The sequence below is a fragment of the Camelus ferus genome, chromosome 18 (genome assembly GCF_009834535.1).
Source record: "Camelus ferus isolate YT-003-E chromosome 18, BCGSAC_Cfer_1.0, whole genome shotgun sequence".
Classification (NCBI taxonomy): Eukaryota; Metazoa; Chordata; class Mammalia; order Artiodactyla; family Camelidae; genus Camelus; species Camelus ferus.
The window spans coordinates 31,279,087-31,300,373 of record NC_045713.1 but is presented as its reverse complement, the minus strand read 5'-3'; the positions used below and the strand labels follow the sequence as shown (position 1 = coordinate 31,300,373).

At 43.0% G+C, this 21,287-nt stretch overlaps 1 protein-coding gene, 1 non-coding gene and 1 pseudogene across 3 annotated transcripts in view; 2 read left to right on the top strand and 1 right to left on the bottom strand.

The window, feature by feature from the left end:
- Positions 1-21,287, bottom strand: part of USP31 (ubiquitin specific peptidase 31) — a 70,050-nt gene that overhangs the window by 13,000 nt on the left and 35,763 nt on the right. For both annotated transcript variants that reach the window (XM_032460877.1, XM_014566382.2), the window contains 7 exons: positions 17,940-18,120; positions 15,274-15,385; positions 14,402-14,496; positions 12,904-12,981; positions 12,017-12,146; positions 6,147-6,266; positions 3,614-3,839 (listed from right to left, as the gene is read on the bottom strand). In XM_032460877.1, coding sequence (XP_032316768.1) covers positions 3,614-3,839; positions 6,147-6,266; positions 12,017-12,146; positions 12,904-12,981; positions 14,402-14,496; positions 15,274-15,385; positions 17,940-18,120 — 942 coding nt within the window. The remainder of the gene's footprint in view (positions 1-3,613; positions 3,840-6,146; positions 6,267-12,016; positions 12,147-12,903; positions 12,982-14,401; positions 14,497-15,273; positions 15,386-17,939; positions 18,121-21,287) is intronic.
- LOC116657602 lies at positions 9,341-11,208 on the top strand (annotated as a pseudogene).
- LOC116657700 lies at positions 9,667-9,793 on the top strand. The gene has a single exon (XR_004312896.1). It is a non-coding gene; the product is annotated as a small nucleolar RNA SNORA22 (small nucleolar RNA).

The window sequence follows — 21,287 nt, the reverse complement described above, 5'->3', positions numbered from 1 at the left end:
GTCCTATTATTATTCCCGTTTTACAGAGGCTCAAAAAGATTAACCAGCTTGTCCAAGGCCATGCAGCTGGTGAAGGGAAGGGCCCAGCTCATTTCAGGACTGTCCAATCCCTGAGCTTACTGTTAAACCCGACCCTACCCGGTCGCTCTCAGAGGTAGCACAAACGATGCCTCATGAAGTCCCCAGGCAAACCGAGAACATCTGAGCTCATGAATGCACGCGGCCTGCTCTCTGGTTCAAATTCTAAGCCTGAGATAAAAACAGAGCATCCAAGTACCAGCAAGAACAGACACAACTTAGTGTTTGTGAAGCCACATCACCCTGTAAGGACATATCAAGGAGCAGGTAAGCCTGATCCAGGAAGGTATGTTCTTATTACACTTGCTAAAAACACCCATTTATTTGGGGTGAAAGTAAGTGCGCGCTAGAATATTTGGTTAACGCTGGATCAGTAGGGCCCCAGGGGCACGAGGCGGGACTCCCCCCGTCGGCCGCTACTACTTTTCTAAGCACAGACTCCCAGGAGATGAAAGGGACCCGGGAGAGGAAGGGCTGTTCCAGACAGGTCTGGAAAAAAAAGAGCAGAATAAGACTCTGAGGCTGCAGGGAGGGAAGTGGTCCGCAGCTGCAGACTCACTAGAACCAGAGGGGAGAGAGCTGGAGACACATGCAGCGAACGGAGCAGGTAAGGCAGCACCCATTTGCTCGATGGCGTCGGGTCAGGCTTGATGCACAGACAATCCCGCTGGTGGGGGGCTGCTATTCGGGGTGGAGGTGGGGGTGACGGTAAGAGAAGGTGCCAGAGCAACCCTGTGCTAGCTTCAGCCTGTTTCTCTTCAGGACGGTCTGTCCTCAGGCATGGCGTGGAAACCCGGGCAGCACCGTGACTCACTAATGCATCAACGATGTACTTATAAAATAATTCTGTGTGCTTTTCTTCCTAGCACCACTTTCTGAGGTGTTTTCTAGACCGGTACTACTCAAATTGTGGCTCACAGACTGGTCACAAGATAAGCCAAAACGAGGTAAGTATTTTAAAAAGTTCATGGCAGTATGACACTGCATGATATTCTTAATGCATTTTTGCAAAAATACTGGGTTCATGAAAGACTGGAAAATTTTTTAAAGGTTTAAAAGAGTTTTTTAAAGGTTCTTCATCACAGATGGGTTGAGAAGCACCGTTCTAGAATCCTTACACAAGTCAGCCATGCACGTACCGTGTAATTATAGTTAGAATCAGTGTGAAGTAAAGACCACGGCAAAATAAACACTCCGAATGAAAGCTCAAAAACAAGGTACCCTTAACTCAACGATGCTGAGGTACTTCAAATGTTCTTCCCCGAAGAGCAGTGATACGGCCTAAGTACGGGAAAGGGGAAGTAATGCAGCGGGCTTGAGCTCCGCCCAGGTAACAGGCCCCGCAAGGAGGCAGGACCACTTCTGGCTCCCTCATGCGGTCGCCAGGTTAGAATAAGGGGCTCACCTGAGGGCACAGAGCTGGGAAGGCGTGTTTGGCTCCTAACCCACACTCCTCTCACCAGTTTGCACCACCTCCGAGGTAGGTACGGGTTTCCAGGCACTTTCCAGAGCCTGTTCTACGTAAAGAGCAACACGATAGGCTAAAATCTAGCACTATCCTATCTTCCTCAACAATTTCTTGCTAGAAACTACACAACGTGCTCATCATACTTTCCTGAGAAGCAGCATTACACTTTCCTGGAAGATGCGTTCTTTACCAGAGGAAGCTAGCTGAACACCAACCAGGGATGCTGGCCAAGGCGTCACTTCACCAGCTGAGTACATAATTCTGTGACTCAGCATCAAAGACCACAGATGACCAGTAATGCCACGAAAGCAAGAATCCAACTGGACACACAGCATTTATTATACAAGTGGCCCCCATAAAATATAAGTGTGAAATATGTAAGACACAAAAAAACAGTATTAAAATTTGGTTTATATCAAATACGAGGTAAAACATATTGAAACATTTAATTAATATTAACTTTGTGCTCTATGGACTGAGAGGATCTACTGAACTTCTCTATCTCCTTTTTTTCTCCTTGAACGTGCTTCCTAGGGCAAGTAGCGGCCATCCACACCGTTCCACTATGAAATACACTCCAAGACGGGATCACTCTGCTCACAAGTAACTGCTGCCTGCAACAACTAAATATTGAAAGAACTTGAACTAAAAGGGTCTCAAGAACGAAAGACTGTTGTATCCAGTCACCTCCCCGCCCCCTGCCTCCTGGAGGGAAGAGCAGGTTGAGAGATTAAATATAACGGGCCAAGGACGGGGTCCGGGGCCCGATGGGCTCCTTCACCTCGCTGGTGGGGGGTGAGGGCTAACTGCCAGGGGAGAGTCTGAAACACCAACTGGAAGGGTCTACCCTCCTCCACCTTCCCCTACCTTTGCGAACCACTAGCACCCTGGGGCCTTGTTGCAGAAACCACTGAGTTGAGGAAGAAGAAGTGTCCCACAGAAGTGTACGTGCCAGAGAAGCTGAGTGGGAAGGATGCCGAAATCCGAGTCTTGGCCACCCATGCAGTAGGGGTACCCTCACATCAAGTCCCCCACACGCAGGGGTCCCAGCAAGAAGCCCCCAAATCCACCTGCTTGCCCCAGGTGCATGCATGCCCTTACCCAACAATACCATTCCTGAGACTCAATCTCCAGGAAATACAGAAGTAAAATACAGAAGAGGTGACTATGCACAAAGATGTTCATCAATGTTATCTTCAAAGTTAAAAATTAGAAACAATGTATGTGTGTTCAACAATGGGGGACAGTCATATAACATTAGAGATCTATCAACAGAAGATTCTGTGGTCATTAAAAATAGTGTTTATAAGAATTAAGCATCTCCCCCATTAGCCCATAAGGCCCTCACGTGTGGGCAGCAAGTTGCTAACCCCTGCAATGGGGAGTTATTGTTTAACAACTATGGAATTTCAACTTGGGAAGATGAAAAAAATTCTGGAGATGGACAGTGGTGATGGCTGCACAAAGATGTGAATGTACTTAATGCTACAGAACCATATACTTAAAGTGGTTAAAACGGTAAATTTTGTTATGTATATTTTATCACAGTTTCTAAAAATGTTTAGAGTGGTTATTTTTGAGTGATAAGCCCATGGGTTGATGGTATTGTTTTTCCTACCTCTCTCCAGTCTCTAAATTTCATATGATGAGTACTGTTGCTTTTACAAATGAAAAAGTAAATTTAACCTTAAAATGAAAAATCTTGCCAAGTCACTTTAAAGACACTATAAAAGTGATTGACAATTGCTCCAAGCAAGGGAGATAGATGCCAGGACCTCAAGAAAGGAGAGCAAAACTTTCAACGGGGCTTGTAGGTGAGGTCAACAAAGCGAGTCCTGGGTGAGCCAGACGATGCCATCGTCTGCACACACCCTTCCCGGCTCAGGTCAGACTGCGACCAGACGATCCAACTCAGGACAGAGACCCAGAGGATGAAAACCGCCCGCACAGTTGCCACACTGCCTGCTGGAAAAGAAAGTGAGGCTCTAAAGCAAAGCAGCCCTGTCACAAGCAAAACGCGTCGGGAGGAATGGTCAGCATGGACGCCCGGCCTCTCGCGCTGCAGACCTGTGTAGTGCCCCCCTTGCATGGTGCCGTGATGATTGCACACAGCATACAGGTCATAGATGTAGTCCTCAGGGTCCCTCCCGAGTCCGTAGGGCCGTCTCCACGGAGACCAATGGGATGGCAAGCTCCAGCTGCTCTGGCTTCTCTTAACTACATGAGGTGTCATGTCCAGGCCAGTCAAAGGGAACTTGACCATGTTCTGAAGTTTCATACGCCTGTCTCCTTCCTGTTACAAGAAGAAAAACAAGTTCTGATGATATTTCCATGCAAACAGATGGCAGGTCAGTTCAGTGTGGAACGCAGACTCCATCAGCTGAAGGAGGTCTGAGTTACCTATCGGACGTTTCCCAAGACACACACGAAATAAGGAAACAGACTAATCGTTTCAACTACCTGGAGGACCAGGTATTAATACTTACCAGAAATGGAATCAGTGATGATCTACATGTACAGGATGATGAGCCTCTCTGAGTCTTCATTTCCTTAACTGATAAAGGGTTTTTTGGTCTTTAACTTGCAAAATGACCATTTCAGGTGGTCCATCCTGAGACCTCAGTCACAGAGACATGAAAAGTAATGGGACAGTAACACACGTGAAGGGCAGAGCCCGGCGCCGGCGGAGAACAGCTGTTCACACAGCAGGGCCTCTTTCCTCCCACCTCCCCCAGCAGGCACATGAAAAGCCAACAGCGACTCAGCCCAATACATTCATTTAGCTGACAATCCTGGGTAATCTGTACTTCCCATTAAACCCACTGAGAGATCCTTTGAAATCTGTCGGTTGAATAGATATTTACCAATGTTTCCTGCGTCTATGGGAGCTCTAAAAAACTAATCGGACACACATAATGCCGATCCTAAGGAGCTACGGGTCAGCCAAGGGAAGAAAATGTTCATAAAAAAAGGCAGGATGGGCCCTGGATGGTCAGGAAGGTCAGGCTAAAGAATCTGAATCTTGTTCTGCAGTCAAGGGGGAAGCACTGAGGCTATGAGGGAGGAGGAGGTGACGTCAGCAGAGTGGTCATAAACAGTGCCTGAAACACGGCAGAAAGGGAAGAGCAGTGTTGGTTAAGGAAAGAATTAAAAGACACTGCAATTGCAACCAGCTGGGAAGTATCAGAAGCCTGAACTGGCAGGGTGACACCAAGAATGGGGAGACGGGGACACGTACAGGAGGCAGTGGAGAGGCACAGCCAAGCTGAACAGGTGACTGCCCAGGTGACAGGGACAGGAAAGAAGACAAAGATGGCAATGCAGTTTTGAGTTGGGGTGCTGGAAGGGTGATCCTATGTCTTCAAAAGAAACAGGGAGCAAAGGAAATCAGTCTGTGTGTGTGGAAGGAGACAGAGAAGGCTAGGGTCCAAACCCTCAAGCAGCAGTCCACCTGCAGATCCCAATGGAAGATGCAGCTGGGACCCTCAAGGCAAATGCCCACTCTTCACTAGTACAGGAGCTGGACATCAAACCTCTGTGTGAAAACAGCCCCACCCCGGGGACCACGCACGTGTCCTCCAACACCTTCACTTCATCAGAGGTCCTCGACATCTCTCAAACCTATCCAGGTCCCTCCATCGGCACCACCGCAACCCTACTGCAAGCCATCATCATGCCTCCCCCGGATGCCTGCAATGGCCGCCTGCAGGTCTCCCATCCTCTCCCTGTGGCCTCCAGCCCTCCACACAGCAGCCTGAATGCTCTTCAAAACAAAGACTGGGAAGTGCTGCTTCTCTGCTTCAGAATCTCACTCTGCCTGCAAGGTTCTGCTGGGACGACCAACCCCACTCGCCTCTTCTACCTTAACTCACGTCTTCCCCTGGCAGCCCCCAGAGCCCCACCAGCCTCTGCTTTCAGCCCCGTGTGCATGCTCTGCACCCACGGCGCCCTCGGCCACGACGCGTGTGCAGCCCTGCTCCCCACCTCACCTGGTACAGGCCTCCTCCTAGTATTTCAGATACAAGCCTTCTCAAAGCCAGGCTCAGAGACCTCTCCTAGCGTTTACCTCCCATTTACCTCTCTTACGATAGGGCTGCCAGGACAACTCTAACCTTAGGAATAGAGAGCCTTTTTGGGAAAACTGGCTCACAAAGCAAGACAACTCAAAGCAGAGTTTCTTTGCATATACTTATGACTCATCTCCCCAACTGTACAGCAGCTTCTTGGAAGCAGGACGACACCCGTTATCACTTTAGGTAGAAATAGAATTCTACCCGCCCCCAGAAAGGAGCTCAATTGTTTTTTTAAATCCCAGAGTACACTTACTTGAGCACAACATTCTAAAATCTAAAGCAAATCCTCAGGAACAAAGTAAAACAGCTACAGTATGAACTAAAATGTTTAGGGTTTAAAGGGTCACAGGATGCTCGAACTTTGCTTTGGGAAAGAACAAAACATGGCCCCACAGGGACAGCTGTGTGTCTGTAACACAGATCACTGGATCAAACAGGGACACCAAAGACCACTCCATGCTCCCCACCAGTAGGGGGCGCAAGAAGCTTGGCCACAGCTTTTTTCCCAGGATAGAGGTCTGCCTTACCTGGCGAAATCTCTTCAGGTGCACGATAAGCACATCGGGCAGGGTCCAGAGGCTGAGTGTGATGCTCCCCTGCTGCAGCTGCTTGCAGTGCGGGCAACGCCAGGCGTCATCTGGGGCAAGCTGAAAACAAGGAGCACGACCTCTGTTAAGCGCCACTTAAGGCACGACTTTTTTATAGGAGACGGCTGGACTCACTTCTTGGCCAGGCCATGGTACAACTCAGAATCTCTCCAGAAACTACGTACGATGGGAGTCAGTGGGAAAACACAATCCAAAGTGCTGCCTGGCTAGAGCTGGCACCCAAACATTTGCTAAACAGATTACATCTCAGAAAGGAGCAGCTTGTCTAGGTGAACACTGTACAGAGGATGTTGAAAGTCACAGAAGCACGTCACGCTCAGCACACTCCCAAACTCAACTCATCGCCTTTCTAGCAATATAGTTCCCCTTCCTCCCCTCCCTGCATGTCCCACCTCAGCAAATACCATTACCACCCATCAAGAGCAAAATTCAGGGGGTTATCCCAAACCCTCAAGCCCTTCCCTCCTCCTCCGCTCCACGTCCATCCAAAGTAACGCTGCCGCTCTTCACACCTGTCTCCTCCTGTCCGTCCCCCTAACCCACCTTCATTGAAAGTCCTCACTCGCTCTTACCTGGTCTTCCTCAAGTTTCTTCACTGTCCTCCCGCAAGCATCAAACTGCTCCAAACAACTCTCCCTGCCTGCCATCAACAAGATCTTCCTCAACATCAGTCTGAGGCCCCAAATCCACATATGTCATCTCTGCAGGCAAGGATTTTGGGATGGAGACACAGAGGTACTAATACGGCATGTCTGATGAGAGATTTTTTAAATCTACTCTGGAATTCAGAAGCTGTATCAGACCTGGACCATCAACATGACGAGGTAAGGGAAGCCATGGGAATGGATGGTGATGCCCACTGAGATGGAAGAGAAAGGAGCCAAGGCCAGAGTCTTGGGGAACGCTGATTTCTAAGAGAAACACAAAAGTTGACAAACCACCAGAACCTGAGGACACACACCCAGAAAAACAGGCAAATCAGGAGCACTGCTTTTATGCATATCAAGAAAAGAGAGTGGCAGGCACAGGGTGGATACCATATCCTATGGAGAGGTCAAATGCAGACTGAGCAAAGGCCACTAAATTGAGCAAACTAGGGGCCACTGAAAACTTCGGAGAGCAGTGTCAGGAACGCAAGTCAGACAGATGACGAGGTTGGGGAGGGAGTAAGTGGAAAGACTGAAACCACTAATGGTAAAGTTAGGCAGAAAAGAGGAGAAAGACTGGCCTGGTAGTTTGAAAGGGAAGGAGAACTGAGGGGATTTTTTTCAGGACAGGGAGACTCAATCATGCGCGTAGGAAAGATGAGGAGAGACAGAAGTCTGGGTGGATGAAAGTGAATCAGAAAATTAAACTGGAGGGACCTAAACTCATCCGGTAAGTCCACATCTGTGTGACATGCTGTCTACATGCATGGCCATCCAGCTCAGTGCACGTGGTAAAGGAGCCAGGTGTGGTTAATTTGTTCTTAAATTCCAATACATCATAAACAGATACTCTTCTGTGAGACACAGTAAGAATGTCATGACAATGTCTAATAGCTTTGACAGTTTCTAAAACACTTCTCAGTTTCTGTGCTTATCTACAAAGAGCTCCGGGACCTGCACAGCACACGTAGGGCAACGCGGTCCAGCTAAATGCCTCGCAAATGAAAGGGGCTGGCTCCGGAGGCGGCCGGTCCGTTTTCAGACAGTCTTTTACCAAGTTCTTCCTCATATGACGACAAACTCACTCTCTCTCTAATTTCCAATCTTTAATTCTACTTTTTAGATAAAATTAAGTCGAATCCCTCATCCACAAGATGGTCCTTGAAGTACCTGAAAATAACTATCAGGCCCCACGTAAGGCTTCCCTCATCAAGACATAATCAGCCGTGTCAGGATTTCCAGACACACCATTCCCTACCCACGCTCTCTGTTTGTGCCCCAGCTTGTCAGTCTCTTAATGTGAACGTTTAAGGTAATGAGAAAAGCAGTGCTATCACCTCTGAGTTCTAGAACCTATTTCTAAAGCATCCTTAGACAACCAACTGCGGCTGACACCTACATGATGTTGCTGACGGTTACTGGTCTTACAGGCAACTTGACCCCAAGACTATCATCACACAGCCCACTGCTAAGTCCTACCTTCTCCTCAGCTGTATCTGTGTTATTTTTGGACCCAATAACTGGACCTAATAGCTATTTGAATCCAATAACTGAAATTCTCAAGGAATAGCCCCCTTCATGCATTCTGGTAAATATTTTTTGAATGTTTTCTATGTGCCGGAAACTGCTACACAGGCTAGTATTATTTTATGACGAGGATAGATTTTCTTACCTGCTGTCCCCCAGACACGCTGGACTCATTATTGTTTCTCAACCTTCCTTCCTATCCCAGGACCTTCACTTCCTTTAAGTACCTGTTTAACCCCACTAGACTGTAAAGAGCTTGAGGGCACAAATGTTGTCTGTCTTGGTGCCTGCCGTATCCCCGGCACCTAGCACAGCACCTAGCACAGCACCTAGCACACAGCACGTACTTAACAGACATGTACGGAGCAAACAAACCTCAACTAAAATATATAACCTAGCTTGTTTTGCTTTTGTTTTGTTTTGGGGGGGAGGGTAATTAGGTTTACTTATTTAATTTTTTTAGAGGAGGTTCTGGGGGTTGAACCCATGCTAAGGACCTCCTGCATGCTAAGCATGTGCTCTAGCGCTTGAGCAACACCCTCCCCCTAGCTAGCTAGAAAGATCACTGAGATGTTTCACAGTGTTGCATCTAGTAGATTGGCTTGCTTTAATTAAGCTTTGTGACATCCCCAAATCAATTAAAAAAAAAAAAGCTAAATAGGATAAGGTGCTACACAGAGCGTATAATCAACCAGTTTCAAAGCCAATTATTTTATATAAGCCCCAAATTTGAAAGATATGTCTAATGAAAAACTACTAAAGGCACTAGCTATTAACCGCCTGGGAGAGAAAAGACTCAGTGAGAAGATAAAAACCAATTTTCAAATATTTGAAGCATAGATAAGTAGAAGAAAATTAAGACTTGTCCTCAACCGTTCTTACTGAACTCAAGAGAGAGAACACCTGCTGGTTGTGGTAACTCGGGGACACAGTTCAGGTTAACTTCGGTCACCATGGGAGATACCCAAAGAGGAAATGGTGTCTCTTTAGTAAGCAAATGCCTCAAAACTAAAGCTGTACAAACAGCAGCTGAGCAGTCATCTATCTGAAATCAGGCAGAAGAACTCAACCATTAGAAAAAAGAAGTTTTAAAGTCCTCTCCAACCCTGAAATGGCATGATTCCCTCGACGCAAGAGTGAGTAACAATCAGTAGCCAGAATTATAATCCTAAACATCAACTCAAGATTAGATGAACTCCAAGAGCCCTCATCAAGGTTTCTCAAGGTGCTCAAACCTGGAGAGGCTGAAAAACCACATAGGCCTGTTGTGCAGTGGACACCAAGTGTGCTTTAGCTCCTTGGCTTTGATTCTGTGGTAGAGCAATGTCTGTTCTTTTCCTCTACACTGAAAGAACTACTTATGCTTTTAAATATATTCAGAACATCATATTAACGTTCAGCACATCATTTTAATGGTATTAAGAGTATGAATGACCCAGAATGCCCCTCTGTAAATTTACTTTATCATGAACTACAGTTGGCATCTAACTGAAGATCTCCCTGTCAGTGGTGGTTTTGTAACTATGCGTTTATTAGAGGGTCTTCATCCCAGAATAATAACAGAAGGATTTGAAGCTGCAAAGGGAAAGGGACTTCAGTTTGGGGAACAAGTCAAAATACGCAAAGAGATGAACAGGGAAAGGCTTATAGATGTGGCCAGAACATCTCTATGTACTAAAGTTCATGCTAAACTTGCTGAAGTTTTAACAGAAGCTGAAATGGACTTCATTTTGGCCATTAAAAAAAAAAGATCAATGTATTAACCTCTTCATGGCTGAGATCATGAAGATGAAATAAATTTTAAACCTATACAAGCTTAATCTTGTTTTGGACCATGGGACACGGCATCCTGATACGAAAAAAAAAAAGTATAAAATGCATACATCCTTACATGCAATGTACCATAGAACAGGAAAAAACAGATGTTAAAAAGAAAGTGTGGTGGTGATTCAGATGAAGAGCTTGTTATTAATCAAAATGGCATTGACCCCTTCGCCTTAGATGCTCTTGCAAAAGAAGGCACAGGAGCTCCGCAGAGAGCTGAAAGGAGAAATGTGGAAAGGCTGACTCTTGCTTGCAATGAGGTAGCCCTAAATTCTGCTGATGACCTAAATCCCGGCTGGGACACGCAGGACTTGTCTATGACTACACACAGGGAGAAGCGAAGTTTGCCTTTACTGAGAAACGAGAACAATCCTCACTCCATCACATTATTGGTCAAAGGACCAAATAAGCATGCCCTCACCAAATCAAAGATACAACAAAAGATGGCTTGAGGGCTGTTAAAACTGCTATAGATGATGGCTGTGTCATTTCACGTGCTGGTGCGGTGGAAGCGGCGACGGCCGAAGCCCTGATTAAATGTAAGTACAGACAGTGAAAAGGGCAGGGCCCAACCTGGGAGTTCAAGTATCTGCTATTGCATTGCTCACTATTCACAAGGTTCTTGTGCAGAACTCTGGTTTTGACCTTCAGGAAACACTAGTTCAAGTTCAACTGGAGCATTCAGAATCAGGTCAACTTGTGGGTCGGGTCACCTGAACACAGGTGAGCCAGTGGTAGGCATATAGGATAACCACTGTGTAAAGAAACAGCTTCTTCATCCTTGTACTGTGACTGCCACCGACATTTTATTGGTTGATGAAATCATGAGAGCTGGAATGTCTTCTCTAAAAGGCTGAACTGAAGCTTCCCCTGTATCATCTGAATCATGAAGACTCTACACAGTGAGCCTCGGAATAGAGCTATGGAATTTTGGTCCAAGCTTCAAATGATTTTCAAAGTTATTCTTTTCCCCATATGAAAAAAGGAGAGAAAACTGGCACCTATACAGATTTTGAAGTTCCGAAATTATAATTACAGTCTTTTTAAAACCACACTGCAATGTACACACAAACAGCAGGCTGTATTTATCCAATGAACAGGATGTTTTGCTTTAGCTTCAGTTATATAAAAATGTATGTTAGATAAGCATATGCGATCTACCTTGTTATTAAATGTTCTTTGTTGGGCAGAGAGAAAAACCACACCTAGGCACGGGCCCTGTGCATTACCTGTCCATCCAATCACTCAAATATTTACTGAGTCCCTACTACCTGCAAAGCACTGTGCTGAGTGGCCTAAAGCATGCTGTCCAACAGAACGTTAAGTCTGTATCTACACTGTCCAGTATGAGAGCCGCCAGCCACATGTGTCCACTGAGTCTCTGAAATGGGGCTAATGGAACTGAGAAACAGAATTTTTAGTTTTAATTAATTTTAATTGTAATTTAAGTAACTCATGGCACCTATGTTTTTAGTAGCAAAAAGTTGAGAACCACTGAATCTAGTTACTAAAGAAAATAATTTAAAATCTCTAAATTGAAACCAAAAAACAACTTTATCATTAATCATCAAAAAGTGAAAAAAGAAGGAAGTAGACAAAGGTTCGTTTCTAGAGCATTTCAATTAATCAAGAGTTCGAGAAATGTAAACTGCCTTTTGTTAAGGTCCTAAAAGGAATAACACTAAGATGCCCACCACAAGTGCAGAACCTAGTAAATGCAAAAATCCTGGGGAGTTTTCTGGGGTATAGTCTGTTCCTACCCTCACCCAAGAAACGCTGCCCAATCCTTACCCGTTCCTCTTTGGTGTAGAGTTGGAAACACTGGGATAAAGTGCAAGTCTGAGGCTGATGGTGACGCTCCCTTTGCAGACGGACGCTTTCTGCATCAGGGATATACTCATCTTCAGTATTTACAAACAAACTGCCATCGGGAGAAAAAAGCATTTATCAGAGAATGTCTTACAAAACTGACACAAAATACAATCAACAGCTTCACACTATAGCTATAAATTCATAACCAAAAAGACCAACAAGTAAGAAAGTAAAAGTGGCAATCCAACTTTTCAGTGTTCCAAAATGTTCTTGAAAAGTTCTCTATCTATAAAGTTATTTCCAAGAAATAACTTGGAATTGGTTTTTCTGGAATTGGCCACAAACTGTGCTGACTAATTCATACATTCTTGTCCTTTGTATCAAAGGGCATGCATTTGGCGTAACTGTCTAGAATTAATGGGCCTGTAACAAAAATCAAAGTAATCTGACCTACACAGTAGTTAATGAATACACAGCTTCTGTCTCATTAAGCAGCAAACAAATGTTCTAAGGTTTGGAGATCCAGACAACAGACTGTATAGGAGAGAAATTATTAATAAACTGCTTAAATAGGGGGGAAGGTGTAGCTCAGTGGTAGAGCACATGCTTAGCAATGCATGAGGTCCTGGGTTCAATCCCCAGCATCCTCCACTAAAAATAAATAAATGAATAAATAAACCTAACTACCTCCCCTCACCAAACAACAACAACAAAAAATAGAATCAGAACAAACTTTTAAAGGATTAGCAACATACATTTTCTTCCTTAAAGAGAGGTTTGTGTTTCAACTACTTTGAAAGATCAAAGTATGCTATTAAAATGAATTAAACAGTGACTCTATAAACATTAAGTAAAAAAGTACTTACAAATCTTTTGTCTCCTTGTCCCATTCTACCACTAATTTCACATGAGCAGTGCCACCTGGTCCACAAGATTTTAGGGCCCTGCAGGATGGGGAGTGGTGTCTCATATTATTTTCTAAATAAATTGTTTTAAATATGATTGTCCTACCTAAAATCATGTGATTACTAAAAGTCTCCATCATCATCGTTCCCCATCAGAAAAAGTTTCTAGTGAGACCATTATAATCTCATATTTAATAACTAGAGTACAAAGGAAAAATCCTTAAATTAAAACATCCAACATAGAAATAAAGATACTGGAAGAAATTTAGTACCACACTACAAAGCTATCCACAGTAACTCTTAGATGTTACCATCTTTCCAATTACTGTCCAGTTTCTCACCAGGACTGACAGGATGGCAGTCTCTCTGGGAACAAAGTCTGCTCCTGCACCTCTCCTCCTCCCCCTATAAACCATGCCTAGTCCCTGGACTGTGCCCACGCCAATTTAAACTTGAGGGGTGTCCTGCAAAGCACCCCCCAAGTTTCACCTCACTTTTCCCCCTGAGCTCCTTGGCTCCTTGTCATCTTCAGAGACACTCAGCATTAACTGAGTCAATATTACACATAAAATGGGTTTTTTTTATGTTTTGCAATGTTTTGAATCATTATCTAATCTATTAACTCTCACCTTTAAAACCAAACAGTGAGCTGTTTTCAAACGGAACAGTGTTGTACACTTTTTTGGAATCCTGACATGCAGGCACTACAATATTTATTGAAAAAACCATTATAATAAAAACGTGTTTTTATACTTATATGTATCCATAGCGTGTCTATATACACATATCTGTTCTTTTATTAATAATGTAGAGTGTTGTAATATAACAGAGGTGGCAGAGCAGAGTGACTAATTCTAAGGGGGGTGGGGAGGAGGAACAGTGTGAAGAGAGGCTCAAAAGGAAGGGATTATCAACGGAGGAAACCACACGTGCAGAGGCACAATACAACCAACTGTACGTGCAAACAATCCTCACTACTCGGATGCCGCTGAAGGTTTAAGACAGTGGGGAGAGAAGAACGAGGCCTGACAGAAGGGAAGTAACCAGGGTTCAAACTGTGAAGAACTTCCTTTACTGTGGAAACTGGGTTCCAGCTTTTAGGCCACGGGTCACCATTTAAGGATTTCAAGGAGGACAGTGGTCTGATTAGAATTCTACTTTGGAAAACTTCAATCTTGGTGAGTATGAAAGTGCAATTCATCTGCAGTTTTGAAACATAGATTCATTTACTTTCCTAACTAATTCACTTTCCTAAATACTCCAAGCTTTTCTGATTCCAAAAAAGATCATAAAACATATCCTACTCAAACAAGAATTTAAAATAAAGTAAGTGCTTACTTTCTAAATGAGCCTGAGTAACCTACCACACTTCCATGGAAATTGTATTAGACATCACTGGAAATCACACACGAGCATATACGAAATTCTAGAAGGTGATTTTAATTTTTTTTGTTTTTACCTTTCTACTGTTGGGTGGCACAGGGGCTGCTCCTCCTGGGGCAGCAAGTATGTTATTCCCACAACACTGACCACACGCAAACTGAACGGGCACACCTGCGTCAAATGGTAAAGGAGAATCAGGCCGGGTTTCTCTTCGAGGGCATCTGTTTCACAGAGGCATTTCCAAAACAGATTAGAGGGACAGCAAACTGTTCTGCAAAACGCTTCTCCACAATATTATGTTAGGTTGTTGGGCCGCTCTAATACACTTTAAATACAATTTACCCAAATGAAATTTACGTATCAAATATGTTATGCAAGACAAGTAATATGTTGCTTTAGCTGAACGTTAACTTAAGTTTTCCACGGATACCTTAACATAGTAATCATAATTCTGAAATACACAGACAGATATTCTATGAAATCTCTCCAAGTTGACCATGTGCTAAGCTTTATTAGACAAAATATTATAAAGGCGGGTGTGTATAGCTTAGGTGATAGAGCACATGCTTAGGAAGCACAAGGTCCTGGGTTCAATCCCCAGCACCTCCATCAAAAAACTAAACAAATAAATAAATCTAATTCCAGCCCCAACAAAAAAATAATTAATTGAATAAAATAATTTTTAAAATATTATAAAGGAACACCTAGCAGTTCACAGAAGACCTTGCAGTGGCCAGCTCCCTTGAGAAAATGAGGGATAATTCCTTAGTGTTAAAAATCTGAACACAGCTGACTACATTAAACATGCTTTCTCCAGGGCTTCCCAACATTCCAGCGCAGTGTTTAGTCTTCCCTGAGGGCAAAGGTATGAATTTCCAATTTCACTGCAGTGACTGTTTCTTCAGTGGTTACACACATGCTACACCGGAGTATCAAAGGCTTACACACCTGAATGCAAACCGTGGGCCTCAAGAAATACTTCATCTTCTCCAAGATTTCCTTCTGTAGAAGGTCCCATGCTATTGTCTTCTCTAAGTGCAGCACAAAGGGCAGTCCAAATCTAACACACATAAACACTGTAATCACCTTCAAAAGTATGACAACTCCTTTAATACGATAATTCCTTATTCGTGACCTTTTTAAATGGAGTCACAATACAATTAGTTTTAGGACAGTTCTCAAAATAAAACAAATAGGAAACTTAACACTTTCATTAAGTGGATGAAAGAGTCAGAAGAGAAACTTAGGTTTCTAAACAAAATTAAACAACTCATATACCAAAATGGCTTCCCATAGCTCATGATGCTAGGATATTACACAGCCAGGTGACAGGGTTAGTGGGGACGGAGGAAAGCAGGTGGGAGTGGACGCGAGTCGAGTGAACAGCATGGGCCAAACATATAAGGGGTCAGATGCCAGAGGAACAGTCAGAGAGGACTGCAAGGTCTAGCAGGGAGGCGGCCGTAGCCTGGTAGCCTGACCACGAGGAAGGCACTAGCAAGCAAGCGACACTGAAAGTCAGCTGCTAGCCTAGGGCAGAAGTCACACAGCCCCTGCCAAGTTTCCTACCCAGTACTGAGCTCACAGGTGTTAGAGAACCAGACACGGTGCCGTGGTTCTCAGCCATGGCTGAAGGCTGCTGTCACGGAGGGAGCTTTACAACACGTGCCCAAGAGCAGGTCCCCGAGATCCTGCTGTAATCACTCTGGTCTGTGGCTCAAGCACTGAAATGCTTTAGGGCTTCCCAGGTAGTTCTGATATGCTGCCAAGGGGGAGGAGCTCTGCCTCGCCTTAACTCTCACCCAAACCCCAGCCACTCAGACCTACCTGCTGTGCCCTGAATGCATCCGACTCACACATCCAATGCACAGCCAATCCCCTCAGCCTGGAATACCCTTCCCATTGCTCTTTTAGGCTGTTTCCCACTCATCCACATAAGGACCCAGTGCAGGATCTTCTCCAGAAAGCACCATGTTGATCTGTTCTCTGAGTGCTCTGCACCACAGCACTACTGCCCTGCAAATACTGCCTGCCTATTCCCCCGCGCCTCCACCAGCCCACTGTGGGTTATCTGACAGCAGAGGCTATGACTTACTCATCTTAGTAGCACAAACAGCCAATGCCTGGAAAATAGCAGATGCTGAATGAATGAACAAATGAATGAATACACAAACAGATAAATCCCAACTCAGGGCAAAGCAGAGGTCCTCAGGTCACCAAGAAACCTGCTCCTAGCAAATACCAGTTCACTCAAAGCAGTATTCAACAGCCAGCCTACCTGCCTATAAGCTGTGAGGTGAAGTACGTTACAAGCACAATGTGAAAACCGGCTGGCCGTATTCATCATATGAGAATGTCTTCGCTTTTAAGAGACCAGCATCATGAAGGGGATTCCATTAAGTTATTTTATACAAATACAATAAGCTGCCTTTCCTTCCGTCCTCCTAGTCTCAGCCTCTTTGTACCTGATGTCCCCTTTTCATGAGATCCTTTCCCCAAGGCTCACACAGCCCACACCTTCTCCCTCAGCTCAGCCCAGCTGCGCCTCCTCAGGGAGGCCCTCCCTGACCTCCCCGTCTGATACAGTTTTGCCAACCTCACCCCACCACTGGCACTTTCTATCATACCAGCCTGTTTAAGTATCTTCAAAGTGGTAATGATGTCTGAAGTTAAACGTGTTTACTTGGTTTTAGTTGCTCTGTCCTAACGAGGATGCAAGCTCCAGAAGAACACAGATCCTGCTGTATCTCTAATGTTTAAAACAGTGTCCGACACACTGTAAACAATACAGTATTTGCTGATGAACACCGTAAATAGACAAATCAACACATTTTGCATTTATATTATTTACCATTCTTCAATAAGAAACTTATTTCAAAGCAACATTTTAAAAGTTTAATATAAATGCTACCCTGACGAATTTCAAAGCAACATTTTAAAAGTTTAATATAAATGCTACCCTGATGAATACTAGAGACACAGTATTCTTCCTCCCTGAAATGTAGCTTTATCTTGTTACTACTCAGGTTACATTATTACGATGATAAAGTCACTTTCAAAGACAGCCTGAAACTCCCACAAATTCTTACACTGGGAAACAGATTTGAGACAGATTTCTAACTCCCAAATTTCCAACTAAATGCGGCTGAATGAAAAGTGGTGCCATTTGCTGAGACAGGAAATACTGGAGGGCCAGGTTTACAGGGAAAGATAATGAGTTTAGTCTGGAACATAAGATTGAGGTGCACATACCATCCAAGTAGATTTGTTAAAAAACTTAAAAAAAAAATGTTGTTAAGAAAGTAGCTGGATATGGGTCTATAGGTCTAAAGCCTCAAAAGGATCTTGAGCTGAAAATATACATGTGAAATGAGCTTTTGAAAACTGCATGAGCTTGAAAAGCTTTTTTAACTCAGACTCTATCATCCTAATTTTATATTCTCCCCCTCCCAAACCCTCAAATCAGGTCAACTGACACACATGCTCTTTTTAAAGAACAGAATCAAAAATTAACTACTAAAAGTAAGGATTTTTTTAGCTCTATTTTTTAAGACATTTGAAAATATTAGACTTTCAAAGTCTTAACACTTATTAGAAAATAGGCTGGTTTTCACCTTTTCCCTTGCTGCCCAGTGCAGGCTCGGTTACACACTAACAGAACAATCTTGTCGCTCCCTGGTTTTGCAGGGCGCAGGTCCACTTTCCCTTGCTTTGCGGCTGCTTGTGTTGGAGAAGACAGTCTATGATGATCCAAGCCAAATTTCAAGTGGTTTAGGTTGTTGTTTAAATGGATTCCTAAAATAAAATAAAAACTTACTTTATCTCTTCAAAAGATTTTATTCACCCATTACAAGAAAGATTTACCCATTAGAGAAATTAAGTTGTCATTATGTAATTTCAACTGCAATTGAGAAAAGGAACAAATGATCTACTTTGAGATTATTCACCTAGCCATTAAGATAATTTTTAGCATCCGTTATCTCATTTAAACTGACCTTACCTATCTCAAAAACTGAAAATTAAAACTCTTCACTTCAACGAACATTACATACAGTTTTAGAATGACAATTTTGCAGAGCTGATCCCCCAAGACAAATTTAAAGTAAGACCATACAACCAGCAACCAAATAAAATGTTTTAATAAAACATAAAGACTGGTACATGTGGAATAATCTTCAATATTCCAACAGCAGCTTCTTTTCCCCGATTGAAGAGCCAGATTTACAAGAAATTTGCAGAACTTTAATACAATCAGCTAGACTGGATTGAACTACATTAAAGTGAACAAAAATATATGTCTGACAGGCACAGTAGTGGTTGCTGAAAACCACGTCTTCAGAAATGCCCCAAAGCAGAGCTTTCTGTCAATCAGAGGTACTCAGCACAGAGCACCTGTCCCTGCACCTAGTCTGAACTCAATAATTACTTGATTAAATAACTGCTCATCTCTTCAATCCTTTAGAACTAGAGTCTAAGGAAATGTTACTCAGATGATACTAGGGAACAGAAAAAGCCCTCCACCACCACCACACCAAAAAAATAATACCACCATCACCAGAAGGAAAATAAAATAAAAGGTGGTTTACACAGAAGTATTCATAGCAAAACTCCATCAAGAACCTAAATATCCAGCAATAGGAGGTTTGTTGAACCTATGAGGTATGTCAGTGTTACAGCAATTTAAAATGACAAATGCATATTTAATACCAAAATAAATTCCAGATGAATTAGTTTAAAAATTAAGAACACAGACGCTAGAAATAAGGAAGAACTGAATCTTCACCAAGCTATTAGAGGAAAGAAAACTTTTTAAGCATTCCATAAAAAAAACACAAAAGAGCAACAGATTTCCCTTCATAACCTTTTTAAACTTTGGTATGAGAAAATAAATAGAAGTCTGAATCTCAGACGATGAATGGGTTCTTTTCCCAGGTTCTTGGTAGAAGGAAGGCTGGGAAGACCTGTTCTGCTAAAAGTGATCAGGATTCCTAACGAGATGAGAGGACACCACTCAGCTGCTCAGAAACCAAGCTCTGCATTCAAAGTCTAGACCTGTTACTACCAGTGGTGTGACCCCCGCCCGTTACCGAACCTAAGTCTTAGCTCCCTGATCTGTAAACTGGAGAAAAGAGGAGTCCCATGTGTACTGGTCAAAATATTCATGAGGCCTTTATAAAGAAGAGGCTTACACATATTCACTACGTGGTATATTCTTCCAACAAAGGCACTCACTCTCTCGCTAGACTATATACCCTTGGACCTCACCAAACTCACTTATAAACAGAAACTTAGTGCTAACCCTAAGCAACTGGGCTACAAAGGGGGCTTTGGGGAAACTTCCAGTTGGACAAATGTTATCTGTGCTCTTGCTATGTATCAGGAACTATACTGAACTGCTGGGTACAGAAAGATGAAGCAAAATGTAGTCTCAACCACAGAGAATTTCACAGCGTGGTAGGAAGGCTAGAGAAGAAAACAGATCATTTCCACACAAAATGCTATTGTCAGAGATCAGCAGAAGCTACACTGAACTCAGGAGAGCAGGAGTCAATCAGCCAGCCTGGGGTGGGGGGACGTGGGGAAAGGCTTTCTGGACAAGGTGATTTTGATGACTGGCTATTTTTGACTATAATGCAATTAAAATTAGAAAACAACATAAACAAACAAAAGCACATGCATAAAAATGCAACAACTAGAAAACAAACAAAAAAAGCTCCCAAGTCAAAGAATGAAAACTGAAACAACAGACTGTCTGAAAAATAATAATGTAAATATGAGTAGACCAGAGAAAACTGAATCCTAAGCTGGCAGTGGAGAAAGCTGACCAACCTAATATACAGTATGACCAAAAGGTTCAGAAACTAGAAGCACTAGAGACCTCTGGAAGCAGAGGTGAAGGAAAAGAAGAACTAAAATAAGAGACCTTTCTACAGAGTCACCTTTCTACGGAGAACAGTCTCTTCAACAAATGGTGCTGGGACTACTGAATATTCACATGTAAAAGAAAGGAGATGAATTCCTACTTCACACCACTCACAAAAATTAACTCAAAATGAGTCAAAGACCTAAACGTAAGAGCTATAACTATAAAACACCTAGAAGAAAACATAGCTGTAAATCTTCATGGCCTTGGAATCCATTTGGTGATGGATTCTTTGATATGACATCAAAAGCAAAAGCAACAAAAGGGAAAAAAAAGATAAATCAGACTTTATCAAAATTAAGAACTTTTGTGCATCAAAGGACACTATAAGAAAGTAAAAAGATAACCCAAAGAATAGGAGAAAATATTTGCAAGTCATATATCTGAGAAGGGTCTAGTATCCAGCATATGTAAACAACACTTACAACTCAAAAACAAGAAGACAAACAACCTAATTTTAAAATAGGGAAAGGACTTGAACAGACATTTCTCTAAAGAGTATATACAAATGGCCAACAATCACATGAAACGATGATCAACACCATTTACCATTAGGAAAATGCGAGTAAAAATCACAATGACATTAACACTTCACACCCCCTAGGACAGCTTTAATTAAAAAGACAGAAAATAACAAATATTAACAAGAATATGGAGAAATTGTAACTCTCACACATTGCTGGTGGGAATGAAAAATGCTGTGGAAAACAGTCTGGCAATTCCTCCGAAGGTTAAATACAGAATTACCATATGACCCAGCATTTTCACTTTTAGGTATATCCTCAGAAAGAACTGAAAATAGGTATTCAAACAAATACCTGTGCATGAATGATCATAGCAGCACTATTTCATAATAGCCAAAAGGCGGAAACAACCCAAATGTCCATCAATGGATAAACAAAATGTGGTATATACATACAACGGAGTAACGTTCAGCCATAACAAGGAATAAAAGACCGATATATCCTACAATGTGGATGAATCTTGAAATATTATGCTAAGCGAAAGAAGCAAGTCACAAAAGGCCACATAGTATTGA